At 45.1% G+C, this 11,702-nt stretch overlaps 1 protein-coding gene across 1 annotated transcript in view; it reads left to right on the top strand.

The window, feature by feature from the left end:
* Positions 1 to 380: 380 nt before the first annotated feature.
* GAN (gigaxonin) overlaps positions 381 to 11,702 on the top strand; it is a 29,349-nt gene continuing 18,027 nt past the window's right edge. The window contains exon 1 of the mRNA XM_014269088.3: positions 381 to 698. Within this exon, the coding sequence (XP_014124563.1) occupies positions 532 to 698 (167 nt within the window). The 5' untranslated portion in view covers positions 381 to 531. The remainder of the gene's footprint in view (positions 699 to 11,702) is intronic.

The following is an 11,702-nucleotide window of genomic DNA, read 5'->3' as shown; positions in this document are numbered from 1 at the left end:
TGGACATCTCCACGGGTGGTGATTTCACCACCTCTCTGGGCAACCCGTTCCGATGTCTGATCACCTTTCTGGGAAGAAATTTCTCCGAAAGTCCACCCTAAAGCCCCTCAGGTCAGCTTAGCGCTATTTCCTCTTGTCCTGTCTGTCGTTGTGTGGACAAGAGTGAGATCCCCCCGCGGCTCCCTCCTTCTGCCAGGGAGCTGTGCAGAGCCAGAAGGTCTCTACTGAGCCTCCTTTCCTCCAGGCTGAGCCCCCCCAGCCCCTTCCCCAGCTCCGTTCCCTTCTCTGGACCTCCTTTAGCGACATTCCAAAGCCGTGAGGAGCCCAAGCCGAGATTTCCGCGGGCCGTCCCCGCCCCGCCCGCGGAGGGGCCGCGGTGCCCGAGGCCGCCGGGCCGGGCCGCCCCCGCGGGGCGGCGCGGGGAGATGATGCCGGGAGATGATGTCAGCGGCGGGCGGGCGCTCAGCCATGGTGTGAGGGCAGGGACTGAGCCGGCCCGGCCCGGCCCGGCTCGGCGGCGGCAGCAGCACCATGTCGGGCCCGAGCGCCGTGTCGGACCCGCAGCACCCGGCGCGGCTGCTGCGGGCGCTCAGCTCGTTCCGGGAGGAGACGCGGTTCTGCGACGCGCACCTGGTGCTGGAAGGCGAGGAGATCCCGGTGCAGAAGAACATCCTGGCGGCCGCCAGCCCCTACATCAGGTACGGCCGGGCCCGCGGCCCCCGGGCGGCCGCTCGGAGGGGCCGCGCTGCGGGGAGCGGGGCCGGGGTTATGTAAGGAGCGGGATCCGCCGCGGGTGAGGGCGGAGGAGCCGGGGGAGGCCGGCGGGGCGGTCTGCGGACCCCGGCTGCGCCTCGGCCCGGAGTTGGCCCGGGCGCTCGGGGAGGGTGTGGAGTCTCCCTCTCCGGAGCCATTCAGACCCCGGCTGGACGCGTTCCTGTGTCACCTGCTCCAGGTGGCAGCTCCTGTCCTGAGGCAGAGGGGCTGGGTGATCTCCAGAGCTCCTTTCCAACACCCGCTGTTCTGTGGGAGCAGCTGCTGGGCCACCTCCTTCCCTCCTTCCTTCCCTCCTTCCCGTGCCGCCGGGCCCCTCCGCAGGAGCTGTCGCGTTCTCGGCATCACACCGCTGCTTTTCCAGCTCTGAGAGGCTGTGTCACCCACCAGGGAAAAAATCCCCCCCAAAACTTCATTGCTGCCAGGCGCCTGGTGTGAAGTAGTGACCCCTAAAGAGAGAAGTGTGAGGATGCTGAGGGAGGTGTCCGGCGAGGGGCAGCATCCCAGGGGCATTGTGAGGCGCTGGGCTCTGTGTGTCCCTCGGCCGCACCGAGTCAGCACTTCAGCATCATTTTTTTCCTCCTTAATGTCTTTTAGCAAGACAGGGCTCCAGGTGGTGTTCATGGGTTCTAAAGTACACCGGCTTCTAAATTAAAAAAATAAAAATACAGGATTGTCTCCCCATCGCTTGTGCCCCCACAACATCCAAGAACATCGCTCGGAAATTGCCAGAGGGACAAAGCCTGGCGGTGCCAGGATCGCTGGCAGCTCTTGGCAGGGCTGTCACCAGCATGTGCAGTCAGAACTGTGCCACTGACAGCCAGTGCTGGGGAGGATGAGCTGCATTAGCACAGTCATGGTTTCAGCCTGGCAGGCAGCTGCTCCTGGGCTGTGTGTGCAGGGAAACCCAGGTCATGGAGAGTCCTGCTGACACCGGTCTGAACCCCATCACACTCGGTGCTGACAAGTCCAGTGACAGCAGGTGAAAAGAATATACCCTCCGTGAGGTGTTATGGTACATGTCTGCGTGTCAGAGCAGGTAAACAAAACATACAAGTGGTTAATTTCAAAGGGTTTTAAGTCCACTCGTTTGTAGTAATAAAGGCATTTGTTTTGTCTTCATGTGTAAAGTAGGAGCAGACCTTCAGTACCATTTAAACACAGGATTAACATTAATCTGTAGCAGACTTTGTGTACTGTTTGGACATTTCTTTCAGCTGCTGCTTCCTGTGAAGTTGTCATAAAATTTGCATTTTTTTGCTAGGTAAGGATGGGAATTCTTTATGCTACAGTCTGAAAAAATTCAGCCTTCTGCAGTGTCATATCATCTGCTTTTAGGCGATACATTATTTTGGCTGACCGCTGAAGTACAGCGTAAACATTCTCAAATACAAAAATAAACTAAAAATAAATAGAATATGAGGCTGGTGAAGAACTTTTAAATAGCAGTGATCATGCACAGACTTGAGTAAACAGTTCTCTGCATCATCTGAGCTAGCAGAGCTGAGATGTGAAATAAACTGCACATAGAAGGAAGATCATCAAGAATTTGCAAAAAGGACATGGTGGAGCCTATGTACTACTAATGATTTTTTGTCACTGCTTGTCTTGAGCAGCAGGTTTGGAAGATTGTGGTGAAAGAAATCAAAGATGTGAAATAGAAATGAGCCGTTGATTCATACTCTTCAAAATGCTTGAATGCTTTTTAGGTCATTGGGCATCATATTTTAGATGACCATATGCCTGACATTAGGTTTCAGAAGAGTTGCTGTAGGTGGTAAGAGGTCATGTCCTTGGAAAAACTGCTGTTCTACTGCTACAGCAGGATGAGTTTACAGAAAAATGTCAATTTTTTTTACTGTGAAAAAAAAATCTTAACTAAAAGATACTGTAGACTATCCTATGGAGAAGTGCCTTTTCACAGAATTTCATCTTTAAGTTTTGCATTTTGTCAATCTCTGAAAAATGTGCTGGGGAAACATGGGTTAATTGTGAGTGAGGAATAAGAGCTCCAGACACAACTACATTAGCAACAAAACTTGTAGTCATTAGAGTTGTGGTTTTTTTAAACTCACAATTGTTCAGGTTCAAATCTCATGAAGGAACTCATTAACTATGTGTGAAAGTAGGTTACATGCATTAATATATAAATATGATTAAGTGTGAGCTTTGTTTTTTTTTTTTTTAAGCTTACTCATGTCTTCTCCTCAGGCTTTCAAGATGTAAAGAACCAAAAATACGTGTACCTAGTTCTTGAATGGCACATTAGGAAACACTGTATTACCCACCTTTGCAGAGCCTATTTTTTTCTTGCTGCCTGTCTCTCCTCTGTTTATCACTCCAGGATCTCTCTCTTAGTCCAGCTGGTCCTCACATTGGGTAGGATTGGTCAGGTAGGTTGCCAGTGTTGGAGCATTGTGTTTCCAGCCAAGGAAACACAGTGGCTTTTTTGGGAGTTGAAGTTAATCTCTACCTTGTACCTGTGCAACTCCCATTTATTTGGAATGTTGGTTTTTCAAAGAAAATCAGTTTAGGCCTCTATATAAACTGTTATTGCAGGAGACACAAGAATTTCCTGCCCCTGTATTTTAAGGGTAGCTGATTGCAAAGCTCTGGTACCACAGGCTGTTACAGTCTCCAAATGCCAATTGATTCAGATTGCTCTCATTCGAAAAATTCCAATATAAAGCTCAGAAAAATCCATTAAGTACTTTCAGAAGTAAAACTTGGAATAAAAAGAATCATTTATGTGAACCTTGAAGTGAAGCAGTGGAAGGATGAGTTGATGTGGTGTTTTCAGTGTCTGGCTGTCTCATTGTGTGCTGTGGCTGTGGGCAGGTTGGTGGGCGAGTTCAGAAGCTGTAGGGTTTGCATGAATGCCTAGTTTAGGGTGTGAGTAGGAAAATAAGTAGGCATGGACTTTGTGAGGGGGTGGTTGGGTGTGAGCAGTCTGTGTGTGCTGAAGGATTTGTGCAGCCACGGAGAGAGGAGCGTTACCTGTTTTTTAGTTTTGCATGGAAGCTGTTTGGCTGACTGGTTATGAGTAGGACTCTTGTAAATTATAGTGGTGTGTTTTCCCACTAGTTATTTGGCAACTGGATTATCCATGCAGCTCAAAGATAGCAGCTTCAGTGGGGAGAAAAAAAAATGCATGAAGGGGCACAGAGACACACTGGAAGAGTTATTGGTGTCATGGGCCCCACCTGCCTGTCTGATCCATAGGGTGGCTTCTGCAAGTACAGAAAAATAAAAAAAACCCTGTTTAATTTAAAAATTTTCAGTCTGTGGGACCAGTAAGAATTTTAGTTTTTGTGGTAGTTTCATTCTTGAGGTTTTGCCTCAACTTCTTAATGCCAAGTGGTTTGTAGCTTTCTCAGGCCAGAGAGGTCTGGGATGGTTGTGTGAATTCCTACAGAATTCCTTTATAGGTGCAGGTTTATCTAATCCCTCTGTGTGCCCCTGGAGCAAATCCTGCCATTACAAAGCACAGAAGTCTCCCTGCATATCTCTAACATCTTGTGGTATGTTCCTGAGCCTGAGAAAAGGAGGGTTCCTCAGGAAGAAACCGCCACAGGACAGAGTATGGTTTGGCTCAAGGTGATGTTGCTGTGCATCCCAGAGTGGTTATATTCAAGCCAGGTTGGCTCTTGGTTTTCTCTTCTGTAACAAATCAGCCAGAAACCTGCCCTTTTTTTTTTTTTTTTTGTTAGCACTCTTTGTCCTGGCAATTTCCTTAGTGTAGATCCTTGCCCTGGTTTAATTTATTTCATTTGAGAGCTTGATGTAAATCCCAGTGGCGTGAGAGGGCTTTTCCCTGAGCAAACCATGCTTGCACTAGTAAGTTTGGCCTGACTTGTGGCATAGATCTGCCAACCTTTTATAGGCTAGATTTGGTCCAAGCATTCCTGGTATCCTCAGCAGTAGCAGCAGATGTTCCCATCCCAGCAGATCTGTCACTGTCTGGCATGAGTCGTTCCTGGCCAGCTGAAACTTGCAACTCTTTATATTTTGCTCACCTACTGTCTGCTTGCCTGGAACACAGGGAGCATGTGGGAACTACCTCAACAAAGAGGAAATTTAAGCCCTTATTCTTAGACAAATTTAATGTTGTTACGCAGGGATTGTGCTGCTGCATTACAAATTGAATTAAGACATTTTTGTTACCTCAGCAAGTTTTTGTCTTTGATTTTCACGCATCAGCGTGAGCAGATTTCAGATGACTGTATGTGTTCTATACTGTTCCCCAAGGCTTTTCAAACTCAGTAATGGACCAGTAATCATATTTAAATCTTTTTTCTGAGAAGCATAATATAACTAAACAAGAATGTAAATGTATGGTTAAGTTCATATTATTTTTATGTTCTTATAAATAGCTGCACTACTTGTAAATGGGCTTTGGTCAGAAATAACCTGACAGCCTTTGCATCTTCTCACTTGTCCTGTTCAACCTTCTGACATTCCTAAAACACTGCAGACCTTGTAGGACCCTGCACAGCCACAGGCAATGCTGAAATAGATTTCCATGGAGCTGTGGGGGGACGTGCCCCCATCACTGACCTGCTGCCCTTTCCTCTGTGTGCTGGCACTTGGGGCATTTGCAGTTGTCACAAGGGGAGCCTGCTGAGGCTCCATCCCTGTGTGAGTGTGTCTGGGAGCATCTGTGAGTGCTGCTGTGGGAGCTGGGCTGGGATGTGCCTCCTGCACCTGGAGGTGCCACTGGGCACTTCTTGTTACACCTGTTGGACAGTGAATATTGCAGAGCAGGGTCAAGTAGGAGCCAACACATGCCAGGAGCTTCTGCTTATTTCCTGGTACCTGTTTGGTCTTTACTGATATTTATAGAGATCTTTTATAGTGTTTTAAAACTTTTCTTCAATTTGGGATGAATATTGAGGTCAGGAACGCAAATGGCAGCTGGAGCTGGGAGCTGTTTGGCTGTCAGAACGCCATGCTCCCAAGTTCTGCTTTAGCCAAACCCTGCTGTGATTGTGCCAGGGCTTGTTCCCTCTTTACTGGGTGTGCAGGGAGGTGTTGTGGTAACTGCACTGTCAAGGAGGGCTCTAAAGCCATTGTTGTCTTCAGGATTTCTTTTGAGAAGTTTGTTTCTGGCAGTCTCCTGGGAGCTTTGGAGGCTGCCCTGGCAGTAGGAAGTCAGGAACAGATCAGGCCAGAATTTGCTTGCTGACTTTTTTTTTAAAAAATTTGACATAATTTTGTTTTGGTTTTGATTAAAAAAAAATAAATTGAAATGCAGCCTATTATGTTTTAGTAGTAGCTGAGTTGTAAAGTCTCTATGACTTTGAGAGGCAATAAATCAAAATAGTTGCCTTGGCCAGAAACTCTGCCTGGCACAACTCAGAAGTGCCTACATGCATGTTATGTTTGGATAAGTAGTTGAGGGGCAACAGTGATAGAGGTATGTTAAAAGTTTATGGTTTAAAAAGGGATTTAGAAGTCACTATACCAGGCTTGAATGGGGAGTTGTTAATTATATTCCTGCTCCAACAGGCCCCTAGAGATCGCCTGAAGGGAAGAAGCCATAAGGCTCTTACCCAGCCCAAAATAGTCAAAAAAATACAGTTGGGCTGCTGCTGCACGTCAGGCAGAGGGAGAACTGGGAATCAGAGCATCTTGTTTACCCAGGAGAAGCAGAGATGAAATTTCTTGTCCTTTCTTTGTACCTGCAGACGCGCAGCTCATCTGCGTGCCTGACGTAAGAGGCGAGCTGGGACGGAAGGTGTGGCAGGATGGGCTGCTTGGGATGTCTGGGTAATTTATACTCTGTAGCTTGCCTTTACACTTGTATTAATTGCCTTGTTTGGCAAAATCTTTTATTTTATTATTAAAAGAACCTTTTTTATTCTTCTTTTTTTCCCTTGATTTACGGTGTATTTTGTGGCTGGAACAGGCTGATGTGTCTGGAGCTGATGAGTCAGAAATGCTTCACTTCTGTTTTGGTTTTTTTGGTGGTGCTCTTTTTTAATTCTTTGAACATGTTTTGTTTGTGTTGGTCTCATCTGTAGTTACTTAAGGAACTTTTTTCTGGCGTGGACTGACAAATATGAACAGTAATGAATGGTTTGAAAGGATTTGTTTCCTCCCTCTGCTCAGACTCTTATTCTGCATATTGTACAGAAGTTTCTCTCTGTGCAAGTACTGAGTACCAGTGTAGTGCTACCCATGCACAGAGGAGTCTCCACTCCTCTCATATTTTATATTTGCCATAGCTTAGTATGTCCAAAAAAACCCCAAATAAATCACTGCTTATGCACAGCCCTGAGAGTCCTGGTCCCTATCAAGGAAGTATGTCCCTGATACCATGTGGTTGGTGGCTGGTTTATGTCCTCAGGCATGTTGGTTTACATCCCCTGGACGATGTGGGCTGTCTGCTGCAGCTCTTGTTTATGGACATGGGGAGTGCTCTGAGTTGGAGGCTCCTGTGCTGATGAAATCCATGTTCCCGGTCCTGTGGCATTGCTTTCTGGGAAAGTCTTGCAGATCTGTGTTTTCCAGCTCTGGGCATATCCAGAATTCCGGTGCTTCCCTCAGTTGGATTCCAAACATATTCCAGCTGTTCCACAACACTACTCATGCACTTATAATTTTGTCCATTTGACTTCATACTTACCATCAATTATGAAAATCTTTCTCCAACTCTGTTGCTTATTGCTCCCATGTGCTGTAAGGATAAGTGAGGTATAAAAACCTGGTTAATCCAAGTTTTCCCAGCAGATCTATTGATATTTGTTAAATAATAATATTTACAGGAATAAAATAAAATAAAATTAATTGAATAATAATAATCAGGAATATTTGGGCTATTAGACACATACATGCTGCTCAGCATTGTGGTTCTTAAATATATTTAACAGCAAATTTAGCAGCATGGGTACTGTATAACATTCTACTTGTTTCTTCTAAAAAAGCATTTTTAACAAGTTTAAAAGTGGAGTTAATCTGAAAGAAGATATATTTCCAGTAAGACACTCTTAATTTCTTGGCTTAAAACTCTATTTCAAAAATGTCTTCCCTTGTTTTTCTGAGGAAGTCCTGGTTCTAAACTGCTTCCTAAAAAGTGTGACACTGCTGGGATCAGTTCAGTGAGTGGACTGGAGTGCTAGGTGGAGCAGAAGAAAACCAAACCCAAACCACTCTCTAACCCCAGCAGGTGTTTCTGTCACAGATGAGCAGCTGACATGAACCAGGTGAGCTCCACCACATGAGAGATGAGCCTGAGCTGTGCTTTGTGGCGTGCACAGGGTGCAGAACCACAGGTGCCCAGCAGCTGATCTGCACTGCCTGGGTGTCACTTGTTGGCAAGCTCAGCTGGTGCAGTTGCTTGGTTGTTTTCTGTGCTGGCTGTAGAAACCCAAAGTGAAATGAAGCATCAGGTCCTTGGTGCTGCTGAGAGCTGCCAGGGTCCGTCCTTGGGCACAGTTTGTTGAGTGTGTGTTCTGTCTACTTAGGGCTAACTCACATGTTTAGGCAAGACACTCTGGTTGAGGGTAGATTTCCAATTTAGATTACAATCTAGCTCTGGATGAGCTCAGTGTAATCAGGGTAATTTCAGATTTTCATGGTAAACAAGCTCTTCATTGAGCAAAGCCCATGAGCCCTGTACAGGTCCCTTGTGCTGCTGTTGAAGGAATTGCCTTGTTCCTTTTCTTATGGAAAGGGATGAAGCCACATTTTTGCCTGACTTAAACTTTTAAATAGTTGAAAAAAATAAGTTATATATCACAGTGTTTGTTTCTCTTAAAGCAAACAAAGCAACTTTGCGAGTTTTTGTGCTGAGCTGTTAAATGGACTCGTTTGCCTTGAGATCTGAAGTTGGACTTGGAGATAATCTTAAGGAGAGAGACATAGGAGAGACTCAGGAGAGGCATAGCCAAAATCTTCTGAGAGCTGGCACCCTTTGCAGGGTGTGGTGAAGACTGACTTTTATGTGTGGTGCTAAAGGCCAGGGTGCGACCTCAAAGGAAACCTTCTGATTTGGTTGTAAAATATCTTTTTAGGGGATGGTGGTGGGTGGAGTGAACTGCTGCATCATGTTTTTATGTCTGACCTGTTTAATAATGTGATTATTAAGGAGATTTTTTGCACGTAGAAGGACCAGCCTGTATGGGAGAAAACATTGCAAGGAGAAAGGCAGACAAATGAAAAACTTCACCATTAAAATGGTCAGTCCTAACTGGGACTTAATTAGATTGACCATGGAAAGCTTGTACTTGAAAGACTAAAACATACATAAGGAAGCCCAGACCAGGAGACTAAATTGACTTTATGTTTGCATCAAAAGCAGATTTTTTGTTTTCTCCTTAGTGATGCAAAATCTCCAAGTACTCACTTGTCATTTTTGGGACTGAGTCATCCTTGTGAGCATGTTTTAGGTTTGGTGCATGTCTTTGCTGGAACAATTTGTTGGAGGTCCAACTTCCTTTTAAAATGCTGATGCTCTCTGGAGAAGGCCAAAACACTGGTGCAGGTAAAGGATAAATCATCAAACCCCAGTTTTATTGCCCTTTGGTTTCGAAGGACAGCTTTGCTGCTTGAATATTAAAGTTTGCTAGTGTGGCAATACTGGCAAAGCATGTGTAGACCGGCCCTTAATGGCTAATCTGGAGCAAAATCATTAATTTGGGAAGACAGCTCCTTTCCAAAAGACAAGTGTCTCCCTCTCGTCTGGTTGCTGACACCCTGCAGTGTAAGTAGGTCAGCAAACTGTGTTTGCACCGTGGTGACGTGAGAGCAGGTAAAAGTTTTGTGTTGCAAAGCATCAAACCCAAAGCGTCTGTCTCTTGTTTCCCACATTTTCTGAGGGCTGTTCACTGTAAATATCAACAACCTGCTTGTGGTGGATGTGGTCTGGAGCATTCTGGCAGGCACAGTCTTTGCAGACAGGTGTTTTCTTTGTTTGTTTGGGTTCCAATATACCAGCACTGCAAGGATTAAAGCTTTCCAGAATTGTGCTCTTGTTCTCAGTATAACTTATGTGACCATTGTAAAAACACATCAGTTTTCTTTTCTTAGTAGTTTACAGATAAGGCAGAGATTTCAAAGATGAAAATATTCCCACACAATTATGTCTGACTCAGGAAGGACGTGGTGTTGGTGGTGGCCAAGTTCTGAGTTTGAATTTTCATTTTGTTTGTTGTCTTGTCTAGTTGAGTATTTAAAAGCAATTATTCCCCTCCTATAAACTTTCAGCTCTAAAATGTAAGAAAACCAAGTTTTCAGACACATGGATTTTTTTTTTTCAATCTGCTTCTTATAAATCTTAGCTGTCCCACAACAGTGCTTTCACAGGGATTGACTGTAAGGTCAGAAGTATTGAGTGTGCTTTGATTTGTTCTGCTCTTTTAAAAACAGTAAGTTGGAAGTTCCATCCTAATTGTAGTAAGAGCTGTGGACAGTCTTATTTTCCTGTTTTGCTTTTTGGTTGTTTTTTTTTATTATTATTATTATTTGCATCTGTTTTATGTCATTAGAGGTAAATTGTTGTTCCTAGCAGCATCAATATCAGTTCTTGGGCCTGTGTTTTCATTTTGAGGATTCACCTTGCTTGTACTGCTTACCTCCACAGAAGAGGTACTGGAGTTTTTATCCTCATTCTGCCTCATGCAGAGCGTTTCAGATGACTCATTAGGATTGTATTCCTTAAGTGATGTGGAACAGCAGATTCTAAATTTGTCACACAGACAACATCAAAACACAACATCAACCCATTTGTTCTTATGCCACTGGCTCAAGGTGTTGTGTGTGCCAGCAGTTTTCCTGACGAGGCACAGGATGTTGGGGTGGGTGCTGAGCATTTATGGAACAGTTTAATGTTACTGGAAGCATTTTCAACTTGCAATCATGGTCTTAATTAAAAAATGGAAATTATTGTTTTAAAACATGTATAGAGTCAAGTTGCTCAAAATTAAATTACTTGAGAAAACAGGATGAAGAAGTTGCCTTGTTTCATTTCCTCCAGCTCTGTCTTGCCTGCGCTCTGCTCCCAGCTCATGGGGGTTTTGGTTGGCTGGGAGGATTATTTCCTTCTAGATCTTGATGTTCTGGTCTTCCATCTGAATTAAGGAAGACTGAGGCAGCCTTTTCAGCTGTGGTTTGGCAGCTTGGAGTGCTTTTAAAGTAATTAGAAGTGTTGTCCTCAGTAGGGAGCTGTCACATGCCTGCGTTAGAAGCAGCAGTGCTGCAGCTGGCCCATCTCTGCACCTCGGGCTGCTGGCTGCCACTTCCAGCTCTCAGCCACACAAATCACCCTGAGGAGGAGCATGGCAGCAGGAAGGCATCCTCCTTCTGGGATGCTGACAGATTGGAAAGCCTCTGCTTAAATTCTGAAGTGAAATTTGATAGTAGGCAAGGGTTAAGTATTTCTCCATGTGCTGCCCATTGTTTTCTGAGCTGGGAACAAATATGTTTGGAAACTTTCTCGTTCTGTCTCTGGTGTTGTGATAGGGATGCCCAGGCCTCAGTTTGCAGGCGAGGTGTGGGTGCAGGTCACAGCTGGTGCTGGGTGATGCAAGAGGAGATGTGGCTCCTTGCCCTCTGCTTGCACACCTCCTACTTTTCTCTCCTCCTTCAGCTTTCTTTCCATTGGGACTCATGATTTTTTTTTTCCTTACACTTTTCCAGCCCCAAACCTGGTTATAACATGTCCTTGCATCATATTTTTCCTTCCCTCTTCCCAACAGGCAGTAGCTGTCCTGCAGTTTTGATGTGAGTTACAAGGAGTACCTCCAGCTGCCTTTGGGAATTGCTCTCTTGGCGTAGCTCAGAAGTACTTGTACTGAAATAAATAACCTTGTATTTTATTAACCAACAAATTAAAATCATGTGACAGATGCATCACTATTGCTTCCCATGACAGATGATAGGAATAAAAGTTAATCTAAACTGGGAAGCATTTGCATAAGGTGAATATTTGC

The sequence above is a fragment of the Zonotrichia albicollis genome, chromosome 13, assembly GCF_047830755.1.
Source record: "Zonotrichia albicollis isolate bZonAlb1 chromosome 13, bZonAlb1.hap1, whole genome shotgun sequence".
In the NCBI taxonomy this organism is placed as follows: Eukaryota; Metazoa; Chordata; class Aves; order Passeriformes; family Passerellidae; genus Zonotrichia; species Zonotrichia albicollis.
This window is presented reverse-complemented; position numbering and strand designations above follow the sequence as displayed.